Here is a 19,843-nt window from a genome sequence, read left to right on the forward strand (position 1 = left end):
GTTTGCTTTGACTTTTCCCTCGTAGCGAAAGACTTCCTTTGAGGGAAGGCGAAGCCTCCAGTGCTGCTCCCCATCACAGCATCAGCCCAGTCTGCCTGTGGCTGGGTGTTGGCAGTGCCTTCACTGCATGCCTGGGCCTCGTGCTGCCCAGCAGCAGTGGGAACCCCCAGTTTCCTCAGGATCAGGGATGCCCCCTGCCCAGGGCTCTGCTCACGGGTGTGAATAACCCTGGCAGAGCCTGGTTTCTCTGTCTGGATGAGGCACAGGTGGGATGATGCTGCAGGATGACATCCTTGGCTGGCATCTCCTCCTGCTTGTCCCACACTCTGCTCTGTTCCCCCTTGAAGCTTCCCAAAATCACCTCTAGGATGGCTCTGACATCAGAGATAACCTTTGCCACGTGGTGGGAGGTCGCTGGGGGAGGCAGGGTGGGTGCAGGCATCTTCTCCTTGCCCTGCTGCACCAAGAAGAGCCCCCCTGTGCTCGTCACACATTTCCCCATCTCCACCAGAGCCATCAAACCCGGCTCCTTGGCAGCTCCTGCACGTAGGAACCGTCTTCTGGTAACAGATTGTTGTGTATTTAATGAACCCGAGGAAAACAAGGAACGCCAAGGCTGCGGGGCGAGGCGAGTTTGCTCTTCAGTCTGCCAAATTCACTCTCCTACAGACAACTCACAGATGTTTGGCTGCTCGTGCCTTAAAGAGATTCATGGAAGATGCAGGGCTCGGAAATTTATGGGGACACGGAAGTGGCAGTGTGGGCAAAGGTTTCCTGGCCTTGGAGGGCTCCTTCCCTCCTTCCCTCCCTCCACTGTGCCTTCCCCTGCTGGTGTTGGTGGCAACGGGTGGACAAACAGCAGGGAAAAGTGCCTTTCGGTCGCTAGGAGGATTAATAAAGGCTCCAGGTTCGTCTTTCAGGAGCCCAGGAGCTCTTTGAAAGCCATTTCTCAGCTGAGGAATGAACCCCCAGAGCCTGCCCAAGAGCCAAAGTACTTTGGTCTAATGCAAACAGTGTGGAGTGTGCAGGTGACAGCAGGCACGTGTGTCACCCAGTGTGGGCACAGACACCGTCCACTGAAAGCATCTGAAATTCTTTTAATACTGCCTGCTGAGTTCAGGGAGATAATTTCAATTTTTGGAAGGTTCTAAGGGATCATTTTGCTGGGCTTCACGTGAGGGTTCTGCAGTCTTAAAGTATTTATCCATGAAGAGGAAGTGGTAGAAGATAACGTGGAGTCTGGCAGTTGATCCATACATCCAGGATTTTCCTGCTTTAAATCCAGGCGTGTCCATAAGGGCTGCCAGCCTCTATCTGTTTGCCATCTCTGCCTTGCAGAAGGGACAAATCTGACTTACAAGCAGCATCCAAATTGGCTCTGACAGCGATGATGGTGTTGTGGGTCTTGGCAAGTGTTCCCCAATTACTGAGTGAGATGTCCCAGATCCTGCTTCTGCTTCATCTGGGTGGGTTTTTAGTGGTCACTGATGAGCAGCAGTGTTACAGTCGGTGCTGCAGCGCTGAACTCGCTTTGCATCTCCAGGATTTGCTTCTCACAGGGACCCTGAGAGCTCTGGAGCCAGCAAGGAAGCCTGGGCTGGCTGAGAATTCCCCTAACTGAAGGTGGGGAGGCCCTGGCACAGGCTGACCACAGAAGCTGTGGCTGCCCCATCCCTGGAAATGTCCAAGGCCAGTTTGGACAGGGCTTGGAGCAACCTGGACACATGGATGGTGTCCCTGCCCATGGCAGGGCTTTGGAAAGAGATGAGATTTGAGGTCCCTTCCAAGCCAAACCACTCAGTGATCCTAACCCTGAGAGCATTATTATGTGTCTGTAAGCAGTTGGAGGTTGTTTCATAGAGACAGGTACTCCGAGGGGTTCATGTGCTGTTTGAAGTTGTTTATGCTGGGAAGTGAGTCAGTAAAAGCAGTGTGGTGGGGCTGTCTTCAGCTCAGACATCTCAGGCTGTACATGGGAAAAGAATATAAGGAAGGAGCAAGAACTATTTTTTTTGTGTCTGTTTACTAGAGCAGCATGCTCTGAGCAGTAATTAAAAGTAAACCCAGACCGTGCTGCCTTGTTCAGCATCCCTAGTTTTTGAGATTAAGCAGCCAAAGCAATTCTCAATTCAGCAATTCCTCAGCTTTTGGGAGTGTGGCCAACACTCACAGTGTCTCACAGACCACTGCAAATTCTTGTAATAAATCTCACAACTGGGGCAGCAGGGGAAACCCACAGAAAGGTGAGATGGTTTGTTGGACCAGCAGGCTGGACTGCTGCTGCTGCTGCTGCTTCAGCTGTTCTTCTCCAGGGACAACCCTTCCAGGGACAATACTTCCATGGAAATACTACTCAAAGGTAGAAGCACTCCCCTAATGAGTGGAATTGGCAATAATTACAAGTTTGCTCAAAGAAAATGTGTAATTTCTGTGGTCGTTGGGACTGGGATCATGCTGTAGGCTCTGTCTGCATGGCCCACACTTCCAGGGATGGGGCAGCCACAACTTCTCTGGGTAACCTGTGCTGGAGCCTCACCACCCTCACAGGGAAGAATTTTTTCCTAATATCTAATCCAAACCTACTCTCTTTCAGTTTGAAGCCATTCCCCCCTGTCCTGCCCTTCCCACGGCTCCTCGCTCGCACCTCCCTCTTGCTGGTCGCTGTTTTGCGATGACTAATTTTGCTTTCTTCTTTTCCTTTTCAGTTGCCAGGGGAGGAAAAGGCAAAGTCACTGCCAGCACCATTTCCTTCGAGCTAAAGATGTTGAGACAAAGCACCTCTGCCCCTGCCCTGTCCTTTCAGTCCTTCCGCTGCTGGTGTGTACAGGACTCATTCCCCTGCCACTCCTATTCCCTAAGAGCACGGGGGCAATAAACCTTTTACCCAAGTAGATGGTGTGTAATTTTCCTTAATTCCTTATTCCTTTTTTTGTCAGAGCTTGCCTGCAGTTGAGGCTCAACCCAAGCATGTAGATCTGGGCATGAGCTTGGACTTCAGGCTCTCCCTAGAGGTTTGAGGGTGTTTGGATGTGTGGTTTGGGGCTTGGAGTGCAGGGGACCCTCTGCCTTGTGTGACTTTGGTGTCAGGCTGAGGCACTGCCCAGGCACGTGGAGCAGGGGATGGGATTGAAATAATAGAGTTTTATTTGCTTGGTAATTCACTTATGGCTGTGGGCAGGAGCCTGGTGTGGCTGTGGTTCCTGGTAGTGAGGGTTATCTCAGGCTCCACGAGCCAGCTTGCACGTGGCCGTCCTCGGTGGCTGCACGTGGCATTTTTGGTTCCTAACGTGGCCCCACGGGATGGGTGCTGTCATGGGAAACCTCGAGCTCCTTCTGCCTATGGATTTACTGGCTGTAGATGTTGGCTCCATCCAGGCTGTCCTGCACTGGCAGGGCAGGTGAGTTCTGGGCTGTGCTGGTGACAGCCTGTGTTCCTGTGTGAAGCTGTTGCTCACAGGCACTGAGGTGATTGTGGCTCCTGAAGCTGTGCAGACCTATGGAGCCATGCTCACCTCACACACTGCTCCCCCCTTTGCTGTGTTACACGAAGGCAAGTCCTTTACTTGCTAATTAGTGCTGAAAGGGTGTCCTTGTCTTGTTAGCCCTGGAGAAGTCTAGTCTGGATGCAAGCAGGAGGCAGAGGAAGACATTTCCTTGTTCCTTTTCTTTGGCTGGTAGTCTCTGAGTACCCAGAGCACAAGGTTTTGCCAGGCAGGAGTGGAACACTGTGTGAGAGCCATGGTGTCCTGGATGGTGTTTGTCCTTCCAGCAGCTGGGGAAGACCCTGTGGAGCAGGAGGAACTGGCTGCAGGCTCAGGGTGACTTGGGCAGGGCTGCAGCCTTTCTCCTCCCAAGGCTGGGCATCCTGGGGCAGCTCTTTGCTCCTGACAGAGTCCCAGGGGACAATCCTGAAGCAGCTGCCTCGGTGGAAATTTTGTCCTTTGGAAGTCACGTGTGCTGACTCATGATCTTGTTTGCTCAGGACTAGTCCATGGGGCATTTCCAGAGTGTAAAGATTTCTTCTCGGGCCCTGGATGGCATCTTTCACATTTATTGGAGGTTTTTACCCCATAAATAAACTCAATATTCTCTAATGACATAGACTCAAGCAAGGGTGACAAACTGCCCAGAGCTGAGCCTACTCAGCCCCGTTGCAGAAGACAAATTATTGTCTGAGTGAGGAAACAAACCCAGACTTAGCTGCATGCAAATGATAGACTTCATGGATTTTTTCCAAATTCATAACACAATAAATCAAGGAATTGAAAATGTACTCCTTGGCATTGTCCAAAGCCCTGAGGGTGAGACAGGCTGTGCCATGAGGAGATTCAGTGTAGCCCCAAATCACTTCCAAGAAGTGGAAGGATTGGGAGAGAGGCGTGATTTTTATTTTGGGTGAATATTGCCATGTTATGCTTGCAGTAGACCTTAAACCCCACAATTTTCAATTAGAGTCGCCAGTTTTGGCTTTTTACCCAAATTCTTTGTAGCCCCTTGTAGGGTTTGGGAGGGGATGGCCAGCTGTGCTGTGCCTGGTCTGACTGCACAGAGAAATCAAGGTGTGCATAATGGAGGGAATTTCTGTTTCACTGGTGACAGTGGGATGGTGGTGAAGCCCTAGAATCATGCTTAGAGTTTGGCCCAGAGGGATTATGTGGGAAATGGATTTGTAGAAAAATTTAAAAAATTGACAGAAGGTTTACATAGTGTATATTTGTATGTAAACTTTGAGATAAGAAATGTTGACTTAGAAATACTATAGAATAGGACAGACATTAAGAGAAAAATTGAACTAAAAACAAGTTTTGAAGGATGGCTTTGTAAATAAGATTAGATACTTTAGAGAAATAGAACTATGAAAATTGTATTGTAGTAGGACTTACTTGTAGTAGGAGTACATTATAGATAACTGTAATTAGAAAATAGCTTCTGATTGTGATGGTGTGAATTACTACATCTGTATTGCCTCACCCTTCTCATGAGACTGAAAATGAAATAAAAGTTTTTAAAACTCCTCTCAGTTGCCCCATCTCTGGGTCAGAAAAGAGTATAATCCGACAGGATTATCTTTGGTTCTTCAGACATGTGGGTCTAACCTGCATTGAATAAACTCCAGAAATTGCAGTGGCTCCTTGCTCAGCCATTTTCTTCAAGCACAGCACAGGGAATGCTGCTGGGGCAGGGGTAGGGAGTGGGGTCCTGCTTGGGTCATGGCTTCTTCACTTTGATCAGCATTAAAAATTCAGCAGGGGCAGGTGATTTATATTCTGAGAGAATTCTCACTGTTCTGCTTGCGAGGTGTATCAGTATGCAAAACACAGCTCCAGCTCCTCGTTCCCTGTGCCCTTTCCACTGTAAATAGGTTTTATGTCAGTGTGTGTGGCTGGAGATGGATTATTGAGCTGGACAGGGGCTGGGTGTTTTCTGTGCAGAGGGGTGGTGATCCCACAGCAAGTGGAAATCTGTGTGATGCTGGTGCTCACTTTTCTTCACGAGGAGTATTTCTGGGGGTCAGACCATGGAATCATGGAGTTGGTAGGGTTGGAAAACACCTCTAAGATTATGGAGTCCCCCAGCACAGGCAAGGCCACCACTAACCCATGTCCCCAAGTGCCACATCCACTTTTAAAGGGCTTTTAAATCCCTCCAAGGATGGGGACTCCAGGCTTGGCAACCCTTTCTGTGAGGAAGTTTTTCATCATTTGCATGGAGATGTGATACTGGTCACTGCTCATGCTCCCTCCAGCCGTGGCAGAGCCTCTGGCAGACAGTTTGGTGAATCTTGAGTTCTTTTCTATGCAAGCCAGTGTAGCAGGTGAGCAGGGCATGGCTTGGAGCCTGCTGTGTTATGTGTTAGACCCCCCCTGCAGGGAAGGGCTGTTTATACCCCCCGAGCAGCTCTAAGGCTGTGCTTGTGCCTCACAAGGAGCATGTTTGTTCCCCAGAGTTTATCTTTCAAGCCTGTGTATGAGAGTTGGATCATTTCACTTAATTTTTTTTCCAAAACAAGCACTCCATAGGTGTGATACTGTCTAGAAAGCAGCTCTGAGAGAAACCTCTTCCCACCTCTGCCACTGCAAGGATCACGTGAGGCTTCTGCTTGGTCTGTGTTTTGAACCATGTAGAAAGCAGGGTTTGCTAAAATTTGGGGATTTCTGTGCACTAGAGTTTCTCAGGGGCTTTTCATAAAGCTCAGGAGATTGTGTCAATCCCAGTGGCCGTGGCTTGAGTCTAAACTTAACCTTGACATCATGATGAAGATAGTTCCTTTATCTGATTGCAAATGAGGAAATACATTTCTTAAAGTAATTAATGGTCCCTGCAGAGTATCTTTTTATTAGCATGTGTGTGTTTGAAAGCATCCAGTCTATAAATACACAGTGGTTTCCTCCTCAGCATCAATAGGGTCTGTCCTGGCCCTGCAGTTTGTGTCCCATGGCACTTGTTTGCATGGAGAGGATGTGACAGGGCAGGACCGTGCGTCAGGAGCCCTGGGAGGCAGGATGGGGAGCCAGAGATCACATTTCACTGGAAAGTTTCCCTTTTTATTGCAGTTTCTCCATGGGGATGGCTCCAAAACCCAACCAAGCAGTGGTTAAAATTGCTGATACCTGCAAGCACGCCTCGGCCCCGACGTTGGGGGGTGGTGGTGGCTGCCAGCTTGGCAGCAGTTTGCTGTGTTGCCTGTCATTAGGGCTGTGTTAATTGCAGGGCTTGCAGAGGAGCAGGGAGGTGTGATGGTGTGTGCTGCATTCTGGCTGGCCAGGGCAGGGAGCCTCTGCCTGTGCTTGCTGCTGCTCCTGCCTGGGTGTGTGCCCAAGTCTGCTGCTGCAGCACTAACCATCACCTCAGGGAAGGGCAATTATTCCTGAAGAAATCATACCTGGTGAATGTGCTTGGTGCTTTCATGCTGCTCTGAGCCCTTGTTTGATCTTTGTGCCAGCGGTGCCCCAGTGTCCTCCCAGCACAGAGTTTGTCACTGCAGCAAGCACTCCTGTCTGCGTCAGGGGCAGGGACAGCTGAGATTGTGATAGACAGAAGTCACAGAATCACAGAATGGTGTGGTTGGGAATGCACCTTAAAGACCATCTCATTCCACCCCTGCCATGGACACCTTCCACTGTCCCAGACTGCTCCAAGCCCTGTCCAGCCTGGCCTTGGGCACTGCCAGGGATCCAGGGGCAGCCACAGCTGCTCTGGGCACCCTGTGCCAGGGCCTGCCCACCCTCACAGCCAAGAATTCCTTCCCAGTATCCCATCTCACCCTGCTCACAAATGATGTGTCATTTTGACACTCTGAAATGTTTACTTTTCTATTTGACAGTTTTCATTTGGTCACTGGGTTGCCCCGAGGTTTATGATGAAGTTACCAGTAAACTGTAAATGATGAATCCACTGATATCCCATAGAAAGCTGGAGACTGGACCTGGCACCCTTGAGAACAGTAAATCTTCGGAAAATGTATTGATTCCCAATCTTGGCTTTGCACTCTGGATGAACTTTGTCCTCATAAAATAATAGAAGGTGATTTTTCTTCACCAGCCAGCTGGCCTTTAAATGAGCTACTCTTAACACCACTGCAAGCTCTAATCCAAGTAAACACGGACAGGATTGATTCAGGAGCTGGGAAGAGCAGCCAGAATATCAGTTCAGAATAAGGGTTAATACTTAGTGGAATATTTTCATGTATTATCTTTAAACCTCACAATTGGCTTTGACTGGATGGTACAAGATCAGTGTTTTGTGCTCTTTGGATTGTGCAAATGGTGAGTTTGGTTGTTTGCATTAACAACCAAAGCAGCAAATAGAGAAACAGGATTAGGGGAGTGATGTGGGGAAAACGCTGATTTCGGTAATCAGATTTCAGTTGCAATCTGTCTGCTTCACGAGGGAATAAGTCTGTTGGGGAGGATGCCAGGAGGTGAGGCAGGGCTCATGCTCAGGGCTGTATGAGCTGGCTTGCATTTTTCATTTCAAGGGCCTCCTTGTTGTCCACCCTTAGCTTTTCTTACCTAAAACTACCTAAGAAATAGGTGAAGATCAAGAGGCATGGTGTGGCCCTTAGGGTTTCCTTCCTTGCAGGCAACTCTTTGCCTTGTGTTTTTCCCTAAAGGGCTCTTCATAGATTGGGGATCATGGAGTGACTGGGGTGGGATAGGAGCATCCAGGGGATTTCACAGCCATAATGATGCTGGAGAGGCTTTTTCTGCTGGACATCTGCTCCCAGCTGCTCTGGGGGCAAAGGGTTTCTGTGAGATCAACCCTGGAGCTTTAATGAGCTCTTCTTTCAGTGCCTTTTCAATATAGGGGATGTGAGTCCCCTCTTCAAATGGAGAATTCAGAGGAAACTTTAATAATTTGACTGAAATACTTGTGTCCCTGTGGATGACCTTGTGTACCTTGTGTGCTTCCAACAGCTCCTGTGAGTGCCCCATCCTGTGCTGATGGGCAGCAGAGGGACACCCACAATGTTTAAGATCCTAAAATAAGCACAGCCCTCAAGCAACCACCATCAGGGTGCTTTTTGGGCAGCTCTTGCCCCTTGCCCAGTGCATCCACCCTCCAGGCAAGTCCCCTAAAGCTGTTCCTCTCTCTCTCTCTTTGTGCAGGGAGTTTTCCAGAGCCCGGGGCTGTCCCTGCACATCCCCCGAGGAGCCGGCAGGGCCCAGCCTCTCCAGGGGGAACATGGACTGAAAGAGGAGCTTTGCCAGCCCCCAGCTGCCAGCACCCTTTGCCTGGACCCTGATGGACTCCGAGGCAGGACTGCATTACCATGGTGATGATCTTAACCAAAACTCGGGAAAACAAAGGTGCTGACTCCGTAACATGCAGGACTGAGCTGGTAAGCTTTGTGAAATCTCTGTTCAAAACTGTTTTACTGCCAAGAGCTTTGCTGTAGCTTTGTTATAAGGGTTTTCTTTCCTGCAGGGGTGGATCTTTAGGTGGTTTGTAGCACTGATTTCTACAAAGCTGCATTCATATCCAAGGAGCAGGTGATTAGTGAGTGATTGGAGTGCTGTGGCTTTTGCATATGTGGATTTCAGTAAGCACCAAATGGGATAAACAGTACAAAATAATCAAATCAATGCTGTGAATAACACAGGTGAGAAGTTGCTTCACTGACAGCGAACAGATGCTCATCATTAATAGGAGGATGAGCAAGTGGGAAGCAGGATGGTGAAGGACAGTGCTGTGGTAGTTAATTTCCTGGAGAAGTGCAAATCCAACACGCTGAATGAGCAGGCAACAACAAAAAAAAACCAAATTAGGGGTGGCAAACAAACTAAAGGATGCTGTGAGAGGTGAGTGTACCTGTGGTAGGGGACACACAGCTGGAGGCAGGGTCAGAGCAAACGAGGAGGAGGTGCAGGGTGATGGAGAGCCATCAGAGCAAGGCTGGCTGTGGCTATTTGCCCCCCTGTTCTGAGCATGGTCTGAGAAGAAACTTGACCAAAGGCTCCGAGAGTCTCAGATAAGGGCGTGCAGGAACACAGCAGGAAGCATCTGGCAGGATGAGCCATAAATGGGCATTCTGAACATAAAAGAAATACAAATGCCTGAGTTTGCTGAGGATGACAGACTTCATCTGTCCAGCTGGGCTTCCCAGGCAGAGAGCACAGTGTGCTGGGGTGAAGGCAAGGCTGCCCTGGCAGTGAAGGGCAGAGGAGAAGGTGAGCAAGCCAGAGGCAGTGGAAAATACTGCCTTAAAAGGGTGAAATTTGGGAAGGGTATTGATACATTAAAAAACACCCTTGCTGTAGTGTTAGCTCCTGCTGGGAAGTCAGCATCTCCCATGGCTGGTGCTCAGGGTGGGAAGGGGGAAGCCTGAACTTTCAGTGCCAGCTGTGCCCTGGGAAGTGTTTGGGGCAGGAGAAGGGGAACTGGCTGCAGAGAGGCAGAGGAGAGTAATTTCTTCTGCTCCTAAGAGAAGGGCTGGGTGCTCGGGGTGTCTGGTGGCGGGTGGTGGAGATGCAGAGCTGTAACACAAAACTTTGCCCTCGCGTGTTTGCTGAGAGCTTCCCACAGCTGTGGGGCTGGGTCAGGAGTGCAGGGACAGTCCTGGGCACACAAGGTGAATTGCTGGGTTGCCTGGATTGTTAAACTGAGGCAGACAGTCACAAGGAGGCTGATCCACTAAAGAAAGCAAGAGTTTTTCTGTTGACTTCATGGGGAAGGCCAAAAAAGCGAAACCCAAAGGAAATAAATGTCTGAGCACTGGGGCAGTATCTCCTGCCAACAGCCAGTGGGCTCCTTTGGTTCAGCTCCCAATTTGGTATGAAGAGAAAATTCTCACAAAATGGTAATTATACTCGATATGGGACATGTGCCAGGCTCCTCTCCCTCCTGCCTTTGCAGACAGTGTCTGGTCTCTGGGGCTGGCACACAGATGTGCACTGGCACGGCCCCTGCCTTCTCTGGGGCTTGTCCCACTTCCATCTTTGCTCCACTTTGGCTGCTCCTTGGAGACAGCTGCCTGTCCTCTCTGCCTCCTGGTTAATTCTGCTGCTGGATCATAGCGTGGGGCTTGACAGATGGAGATATCCTGACTTTGCCTAGAAAAGTGGCACATGCCCCAAAGGTGACTGACCCTTATTTACCTACTCCACATCTACACCCTGTAGTTGTTTTATGCCTCCCTATCCCTCTACACTCAGTATTTCCAGCATTCTGTGTATGAAGTGGGAGCCTTTATTGGATTGCTCAGGTGCCATCATTTGGTACATTATTGTTATTATTATTATTATTATTATTATTATTGTTGTTGTTGTTGTTGCTGTTGCTGTTGTTGTCCTAATGATGCACTGGAGATTCAGGCACAGAGAAGCTGTGGCTGCCCCAGCCCTGGAAATGTCCAAGGCCAGGTTGGATGGGGCTTGGAGCAACCTGGATGCATAGAAAGTGTCCCTTCCCAGGTGGAACTGGATGTCTTTAAGGTCCTTTCCAACCCAAACCATTGTGAGATTCCATGGTTATGTGAGCAGGCAACGTGTAAAACGTGGATCAGGAGGGAAGGTGTGAGTGCAGTGGCCTAATGCCAGACAAAACACAAATATGGCAGGGCAGATGAACGTGGGGGCCGTGCTGGTGCTTCCCTCAGATGGTGTAAAGCCTCAGTCAGATGGGATAGTGCTGCCAGGATAGACACTTCAGAAGCCAGAATATGGATATTTTTAGGGATAATAAAGGAACAATTAGTATGAAAGTGTGTTTTTGCAGGCATAGCTGAAATGGCATGCAGCTGTGGATAACATATTGATTTATTATATGTGAACCCATCCATGCTCATTTTTAGAAGTCTGATGGTGTCTTTTACGCTGTCAAGAGGAAAATTCTTGAGGAAAAAAAAGAGTGTGAACAGCAACCAGGATTATTTTGTACCCATGCAGTGGCATTTCCCCCTATTTTTAGTGCAAATCAGCACAATCTGAGCACAGACTCCCCAGAAGTGCTGAGGTGAGGATGCCTTGCCTTAGAAACCCATTATATGCTTGAAAAAGCTAAATAGCTGCTTTGTACCTAGATGGGGAGGCCTTAATGGGCTTGGATGAGGTTCAAGATACCACTTTTGCTCCTTTCTTGCCCAATCCAGGATTACCACTGAACTGCAGCTCCCATTTTAGTCTCTCCAGAGTTTTGGGACCTCACAGCAGCTCTTCCCCGAGGGAAGGGCTGGCTGCAGGACCCTTGATCTGCGAGCTGAGGCCTGGACAAGGACTCTGCACAGAGTTGAAAGTTGATTTCCTTGAGGGAAGGCGACTGGGTCTGTCCCCAGATGGAACAGGGCTGTGGAAGGCTTTGCCCAGGCTGGAGGCAGGGGCGTGTCTGGTGCCCAGGTCGAGTCTGTGAGAAGTGAATCGTTTTTCTGGTTGTTTGCAGCACACTCCAAAGATGAGTCAAGGACCTACCCTCTTCTCCTGTGGCGTGATGGGTAAGTAACAGAAACTTCTCTCCGTGGTTCCTCCACCTCCCCTCCCATTTCCTCACAGCGATGGGTGGGAAGATGTCCTGACCTTTGGATGTCTCCAAAACCACTCCCCTGCAGCCCACCCCACCACACCTGTGCCACTCTCCTCCCCAGAGATGCTTGTTGTGCCCTGTTGCCATTGCTGACTGAATTGCTCATCTCCTTTCCCCTCCCCTTTGATACATCTGCTTGTTTTTAATTGAGTTGAGTTGATAAAACATTTGGGGGCTGAGGCTGTGTTTGAGAATCCAGCCCAAGACTGTGGTTCTTGACTGTTTTCATGGTGCAAGCAACAAATAACAGCATTATCACTGAGATGTTCTACCACCTGGCACAAAGTGGTTAGACGGGCCTCAAACAATAAGGAAAATGTCTCATTTTTGCCGTTGACAGGAGCCATGATATGATATGTTTGATACCTTTTATGTCAGAGATTGCTATCAGTTTTTATGCTGAACAGCCACCAAAATGGATGGAGGATTGGTGCCTTGGCTGATGATCCTGAAAAGCCGATAGTGCCAGAGGATGTGCTGTTGTGTTGTTCCCTCTGGCGTTCCTAGCAGGGAGCCAATCGCTGGGCGAGGCCTCAAAACCCAATTAAAATTGTAGGTCAAGTTTGAGCCAAGCTCCTTGCTGTGAAAGCCAATCCTCCCCAGACAAAGAGGCTGCCCCTTTTCTTCATGGACACAGCTCTCATTAGCGTTAATGAGAGCCGGGCACATGCACTGACAGGAGATGCCTCCCAAGCTCTCTGATAGCTCCAGCCACTGGCAGTGTGGGGACATGGAGAGCATTTGTGGGTTTTTTTTTTTTTTTCAGATGAAAACCACAAGCTTCAAAGTGAAGAAGGGATAGAGACAGCCCATTCCCTCTCCCCTGCCTTTCAAACATGAGTGAGGAGCAAAGAACCCAAATCAGATGGTTTTGTCTTGCGCTGTGGCACTGGCAGGCTCTTCAGCAGATACGCAGAGTCTCTGCCTAATTGAGGAGCAGCCTGTCTTTAGGAGCTTTTACAGAGCCTTCTGCCAAATTATCCTCCTTCTGAGGGAGCTGAATGTCACCTCCTTGACCTCAGCTTGCCCTGCAGTGGTCTCTGTCACGCCCAGTCAAGAGGAGCCCGTCCTTCCCTCATGTGAGGGCATTGCTTGGCTTGGGTTTCATTCCCTGAGTGTTCTTCTTGATGTCCCCAAATGCAGGCCACAATCACAGACTAATCCAGGATGAAAACTTGCTTTACTTTTTAAATAAGTTACTGTTGAAATGCAAAACTTGGGGAATATTTTGTGTCAAAGGGCCAAGTCCCTGTCAGTGGAAAGCACTGAGATAAATAAACACAATGAAGTTTGGACTGGTAGCACAGACAACATGAGGCAAAGACTCACAGTCCTATCTATGTGGGAGGTTTGGAGGGAAGTTGGCTGATTTGTTTTTTTTTTTTGGGTTTTAGACAAAAGAGAATCTTAGAAGATAATCCTTCTGATACCTTTGGGGCGAGGGCAGCTTTGGGCAGGAAGGCAGTTTATTTCTGCATCCTGTGGCCATGGGGCAGCTGGGGAGAAGGAAGCCCAGCCTCTGCCAGGGAGAGCATCATGCAAACCCTGGAGCTTTTCTTGTAAGCTACTAAACACTGCAAGAATCTGAAAATGGAGTATAGATTGTAACCAAACTCAGTATATTGAGTAAACATCATTAAAGACTTGATATATTGGATGATGCATGGTTAGGTCAGGGTGACCTAAATAATCTTTTGGCTTTTAGATTTGTGAGAAATATTTCTGCCAGTGAAATGATAATATTACTAAAAAAATTGGGTTTTATCTCTGTATAGCCCTTTGCCTGAGGAAGGTTAAAGGTGAAATGCCTAAAACTATAAATTCAACAACTACTGCTTTCTCTTCTCCTTGATTGGCCCTTGAAACACCCGGGAGTGTAAGAGTTGATGGATAGTTTGCTGCTTTTTTTTTTTTTTTTCCTCCTTTTTTTCTCTTTTCCTTCCTCAGCAGTCTCCGTGGCAGGTCCCCAGTGAAAATATCTGTGCTAAAAAAAGATGGCATATTAGAAAATCGTGGTGTTAGGGTGGTGAGGGCCTGGCACAGGCTGCCCAGAGCAGCTGTGGATGCCCTATCCCTGGAAATGTTCAAAATCAGGTTGGATGAGGCTTGGAGCAACCTGGGATAGTTGAAGGTGCCCCTGCCCATGTCTTTTTCTATCCACCCAAAGATAGAAAAATTCCAGTACAGGAAGTCAAAAGTAATAGAATCCCAGAATGGTTTGAATTGGAAGGGACATTAATCTCACTCCACCTCTGGCCGTGGCAGGGACACCTTCCACTGTCCCAGGCTGCTCCAAGCCCTGTCCAACCTGACCTGGTAAGAGAAGCTCAGGAGGCATGTGCTGACAGCCGTGATCTCCTGCTTTCTGCGTAAGCAAGAAATTATCTCTGAGGGAAGCTGCAGGCAGGGTTTTATTGAGGCAGTGACAAGGTGCTTGCACATGCAGGATCCCAGTCCTGGCCCTGATTGTAAAAAGCAGGAGGAGGAGGAGGAGGATGGCTTTGAGCCCACTGGGGACAGATCCTGCACTCATCCTCTGCGAAGTGCTCTTTTCAAAGCAGCCATCGTTTCCATTTTCCCTTGGAGGGCTCTCAGAGTTTGTCCTCCTCGGGTGCTGCAGCAGAGCAGGGTGAGGGATGGGGCACTCAGGTCAGTTTGTGTGTCCTTTGGCACTCTCACGTCACTCCTCCACCACATCTGGCAGCACCATCGCTCCCAGTGTGCCAGGGCAGGGCTGCAGCCTTGGGCTCACTGTTGCACAGCTCGTTCTTGGCAGTGGCTTTTCACCATCCTCGAGTGACAGAGGAAAGCCAAGAAACCAGGAGGAAAGCCACTCATGGAATCATGAGGGTTGGAAAAGACCTCCAAGATCACCAAGTCCAACCTTGAACCCCATCATGGGGTGATGGCCCTTGAATGCATCCTGAAAGCACCCGCCAGGCTTGCATGCCTCCTCTTTCTGAACCACGGCTTTCTGGAATTTTGGTTTTTTTTTTTTTTTTGGAAAGGCCACCGGTGTAGAGCATCTTGGTGCGCATTCAAACACAGTCACCCTGCAGAGAGAAAAAGCTGCTGGGAGAATTGTGGTGAGGTGTGGCTGGAGCAGGCACACCTCTCCAGAGGATCCCGCTGAAGAGCTGGGCACGTTTCACGTCAAGTTTGGGGATTTGCCTCCCCCATGCAGGCTGTTGGCACAAGGAGCCCACAGCCCACAGGTGTGTTTAATCTCCAGAGTAGATTTTGGGGCTGTTGTTTTCATTTCCCATTGAAGCACAGCTCTGCCCATCATATTTTGATCTCATTTCTGCACTAGGAAAGCTCCCTGGCACTGCCATCAGCTAATTACAACATTAAATGTGTTCCACACTTAGAAATTATCTCCTGAACATAAACAGGGGGCAGTGGAAAATGCAGGCTGCCTTTTCCCCTGTGCACAGGGACTGTGAGACCAAAATTCCACTTGAACAACACGGAAAAAAAGGGAATTGGATGTGCACCTGTGTGCAGACAAATGTTTGGGTTAGGTTCCAAACAGAATTTATCTGCCAAAAAGGATAAGAAAAATTGATTGAAACCTCTAATTGCTTTACAAGTTGCCATAATAAATTATGTATTAATGTAAATTATTTCATGGGAAAAGAACATAGAGGAAACTTGAGCAGAAGGATCATGCATTATGTATAAAAAGGAACTGTAAAAATATTATAGCAGCACATTTGTGTCGCTGTAGTTAAAGTTGTGTCAGCGTTTTGGTTTTACACCCTTCTCTGTGGTTATGAGTGGTCATTAAAATTTACTCCGTGTCACCAGAGGAGCACAGCAGTCATTTAAAAAGCCCAGGGCCATCACTGAGCTGCAAAGTGCCTGATGTGTCCGTGGGCTGCTCCTGCAAAACCTGGAGCTCAGCCTTTGGAAACCTGGCTGTGACGCTCTGAGGGTGGATGCTGTTCTCCGTGGGGCAGTGCAAAGCTCTCAAGGATGGGGGACAACGCCCATCTCCCCAGTTCTGGGATGTGACTCCATCTCCCCAGTTCTGGGATGTGACTCCGTCTCCCCAGTTCTGGGATGTGACTCCATCTCCCCAGTTCTGGGATGTGACTCCATCTCCCCAGTTCTGGGATGTGACTCCAGTCCACGAGCACCACGAGGGTTTGTTTGATGCGGCGAAGGTTTTGTGGGAGAACAGCTGGGTTTTGTTAAGGTGTCAGTGTTGATTTTTACAATTTTAAGTCAAAATCCAGAAGTAAGATGCTGTTTCATCCAGGGACACTAACAGCCAGGAAGGACCTGTTTAAGGAGGGCAAGAGCCCCTCAGGCTGCACTTACAGCGTGCTCTGGTTGTCCCTTTGTTCTCCAATAGGCAAAGGAGAGTTTTCCAGCCAGGCAGCTCACTTGCAGACCAAGGGGCTCTAGTGGTGGGTTTTATCCTGGAACAAATTGCTGCCTCAGGGTAAACCAGGCTGAGGTTTGTAGTTTAAGAAAATTAATACATGTTTAACTGCAGCAGAATTAATGGCTCCAGCACAATTATTGTTATCAACGTGCGCAGGATGGGACTCTTAGTCTTTAAAAATTGAGCAGAAAGCCAGCTACTTTTCCTCAATAAGGCTTTCCAAGTTCTTTAATTATACCCTTGGCCTTAGACTACTCCATTTTCAATTTTTTTTTAGGGCAACCTGCTTCCTACTTGCACTGAAAATCCATTTTCTTGGGCTATCTGGTATTTTGGGACTGGTCAATGATGGCTGGGGACTCAGAGGGGCCAGGTTGTGCCAGCTCACATTGTGTGAGGGGAAAAGCAAATAACCCCAAGCTGGGGCTGGGGATAGTGGTGCTTTGACCATTTTCTTTGCCAGGTTTGGAAGATTTATAGCTGTTTGTGCTGAAGCAGGGTTGAAAGAGGAAGGTGTCCCGTATCCTCCTCACCAAGGCCTTTTGTACAGTCTCCGGCCAGAGGATCGTGGCAGCTTGCCATGAAAAATCAGCTTCTATTTCTGTTTCTTTTGTCTGCTGACCTGACCCAAGAAATCTCTCTGCTGGCAGCATAGTACAGAGGAAAAATAATAAAGATCTAAACATAGATGAAGTTGTCTAGAGCAGATTTCTCACTTTTCATTGTGTTTATTAAAATGAGGAGAGCAACAGTTGAAATGCCGTGCGGTTATTGCGGGCAGAGCCAGGCTGTTCGTGGCTGGAGCTGTTATGGCAGCAGCTGGAGAAGGGAGAAATGGGAAAATCGGCCAGGAGTGGTGCAAGGGCCCCCAAATCTGACCTCCTGACTTGAAACCTTAGTCAGAAGTGTTCTGCATCATTGCATCTTCCCTACCAGGCTGGTACCTGCAGCTGCGCGCTGGGCACGGCTTTTAATCCATCCTTCAGTTGCCTGAGTGGAAATACCCCAAAAAAAACCCCAAAATATTGCCTGGTTGAGATACAATCATGTGAAACTTGGCACTGACGGTTCTCCAGCACGGCTGGGCTCTGTTTGCAGCAGCCAACGACAAAAACAGGCACTGGGGAGAGGCTGTTGGCTGATGACTTTTTTCCACTGCAGCAGCTGGCGGGGTTGTCCTGCCATGGTTTTCCTGCTGAGCGTTGAAGGTGTATCTGCAGAGAGCCCCGTCCTTTGCAGGGCAGCCCAGCCCTGAGGGGGCTTTGCTTTCTTCTTTTGCTGTCAGTGGGATGTGTGTGGGAATGAGATCACCCTCCTTAATCCTCTCTTCCACCTTGGCTATCCATGGGAAGCTGGGAAAGGGTCTAGAGCACAAGTCTGATAAAAACAGGTGAGGGAGCTGAGGGGGCTCAGCCTGGAGAAAAAGAGGCTCAGGAGGCACCTTCTCACTCTGCACAACTCCCTGACAGGAGGGTGCAGCCAGGTGGGGATCTCCTTCCAGGTAAAAAAGTAATAAAACAAGAGGAAGCTGCCTGAAGTTGCACCAAGGGAGGTTTAGATTGGATTTTAGGGAAAATTTCTTCATGGAAAGGGCTGTCCAGCCCTGACACAGCTGCCCAGGGCAGTGGTGGAGTCCCCATCCCTGGAGGGATTTAAAAGCCATGTGGACGTGGCCCTTGGGGACAAGGGGCAGTGGTGGCCTTGGCAGTGCTGGGTTAATGGTTGGACTCGATGATCCTAGAGGGCTTTTCCAACCTCAGGGATTCTGTGATTCCATGTTTTTTTTTAAATTCAGCTGTAAATTCAGGCAATTGTCAGTTGTGGAGCCCGGGACAAACCGCACACATCTGAGACATGATTTAGCACAGAGATAACCAATAGCCACAACATTTTACACCGCTGAACTCCCCTTAGCTAGTGCAACCTGGAATATTCAGAGGCATGTTTTTATCTTCTTCTAGCAGTTTTGCTCCTGCTGGGACTGTCACTTTGTCTCTCTCTCTCCATCTACACCACGCAACCCGCTCTGCTGGCAGTTCAGGAAACCATATTCCAAGAGTTAATTAATTTGTACTGGAAAACGTCCCATATGCTACTCTTTTTGTTTATGGACGTGGAAAGCGAGTCGCAGAATTAATTAACGCTAATGCCTGTGCGTGTGTCTTGTTGTTGGTTTTTTTTTTTTTTATTTTTTTTATTTTTTTTTTTCCTCCCCTTTCTTTTCTCCTTTCTGAACCAGAAAATGACAGATGGAGAGATCTCAGCAGGAAATGTCCACTCCAGCTCGAGCAGCCGGGCGCCAGCATCTGGGACTGCCTGTCGGACAAGGGCGAGGAGGGCTCGCGCTGGCCGAGGGACACGGCCGGCACCTGCTCCGTCACCAACCTGATCAAGGACCTGAGCCTCAGCGACCCCCACGGCCACCCCTCCGCCCCTCCCAGCAAGCGCCAGTGCCGCTCGCTGTCCTTCTCGGACGAGATGTCGGGCTGCGGGACCTCGTGGAGACCCCTGGGCTCCAAGGTGTGGACGCCGGTGGAGAAGAGGCGCTGCTACAGCGGCGGCAGCGTGCAGCGCTACTCCAACGGCTTCGCCACCATGCAGAGGAGCTCCAGCTTCAGCCTGCCCGCCCGCTCCAACCCGCTCTGCGGCGGGCAGCCCAGGAAATCGGCTGCTGGAGGGCGCGGGGGGGACAGGGTGGACATTCAGAGGTCCCTGTCCTGCTCGCACGACCGCTTCTCGTGCTCGGAGTACGGCGCGCCCTCGGCCAGCAGCACGCCCGCCTCCACGCCGGAGCTGGGCCGCCGCGCCGCCGGCCTCTCCCGCAGCCGCTCCCAGCCCTGCGTCCTCAACGACAAAAAGGTGGGAATCAAGCGGAGGAGGCCGGAGGAGGTCCAGGAGGAGCGGCCCTCGCTGGACCTCGCCAAGATGACCCAGGTAAGAGGCGGCGGGGCCGTCCCTGCAAGGGGCCCAGGTGTTCTCTGCTTTGCTCAAGAGCCTTCGTTGTCCTCCAGGGTGGGTGTGTGGCATGAAGAGAAATGTGGGTGTTATGGGGAAACACATCCTGCTGTCCAGGCAGAATAACCCCTTCCCTTCTAAATGGATTTCTTTGGCAAATTCACGCGTTTCTCTTCCACGCTGGTCTCTGCACGCCAAGTGCACCGTGTCGTCGTCTCCTCCTGGCATGGGTTTTGAGGAAGAATGTGTTAAACCCCACATTTTGGAATTCAGGGGAGAGGAGCCGTGGGCCTGCCATGGTGAGATGAAGGCAGCACCCCAAGGCCCCCAGCCCTGGCTCTGTCAGGTGCCGAATTCTTACTGCTACAGGCTTTACTTGCTCTTAGGCTCTGTAATTTTCCACTCTAGAGATGTTATCACGTTTCATTTTCAGTTGCAAACACAGAGCACAACCTCCCTCTGCGATCTGCTGCGCAG

At 49.6% G+C, this 19,843-nt stretch overlaps 1 protein-coding gene across 3 annotated transcripts in view; it reads left to right on the forward strand.

Annotated features, from left to right (window-relative positions):
* FAM53B (family with sequence similarity 53 member B) overlaps nt 1-19,843 on the forward strand; it is a 45,696-nt gene that overhangs the window by 8,511 nt on the left and 17,342 nt on the right. Inside the window, exons 1-5 of one of the 3 annotated variants that reach the window (XM_053949581.1) lie at nt 2,304-2,359; nt 2,706-2,895; nt 8,610-8,842; nt 11,878-11,929; nt 18,651-19,345. In XM_053949581.1, coding sequence (XP_053805556.1) covers nt 8,774-8,842; nt 11,878-11,929; nt 18,651-19,345 — 816 coding nt within the window. In that variant the 5' untranslated portion in view covers nt 2,304-2,359; nt 2,706-2,895; nt 8,610-8,773. Of the gene's footprint in view, nt 1-2,303; nt 2,360-2,705; nt 2,896-8,609; nt 8,843-11,877; nt 11,930-18,650; nt 19,346-19,843 lie in introns of those variants that run through there. The other 2 variants (XM_053949580.1, XM_053949579.1) reach the window with 2 other exon arrangements.

The sequence above is a fragment of the Vidua chalybeata genome, chromosome 8 (genome assembly GCF_026979565.1).
Source record: "Vidua chalybeata isolate OUT-0048 chromosome 8, bVidCha1 merged haplotype, whole genome shotgun sequence".
NCBI lineage: Eukaryota > Metazoa > Chordata > Aves > Passeriformes > Viduidae > Vidua > Vidua chalybeata.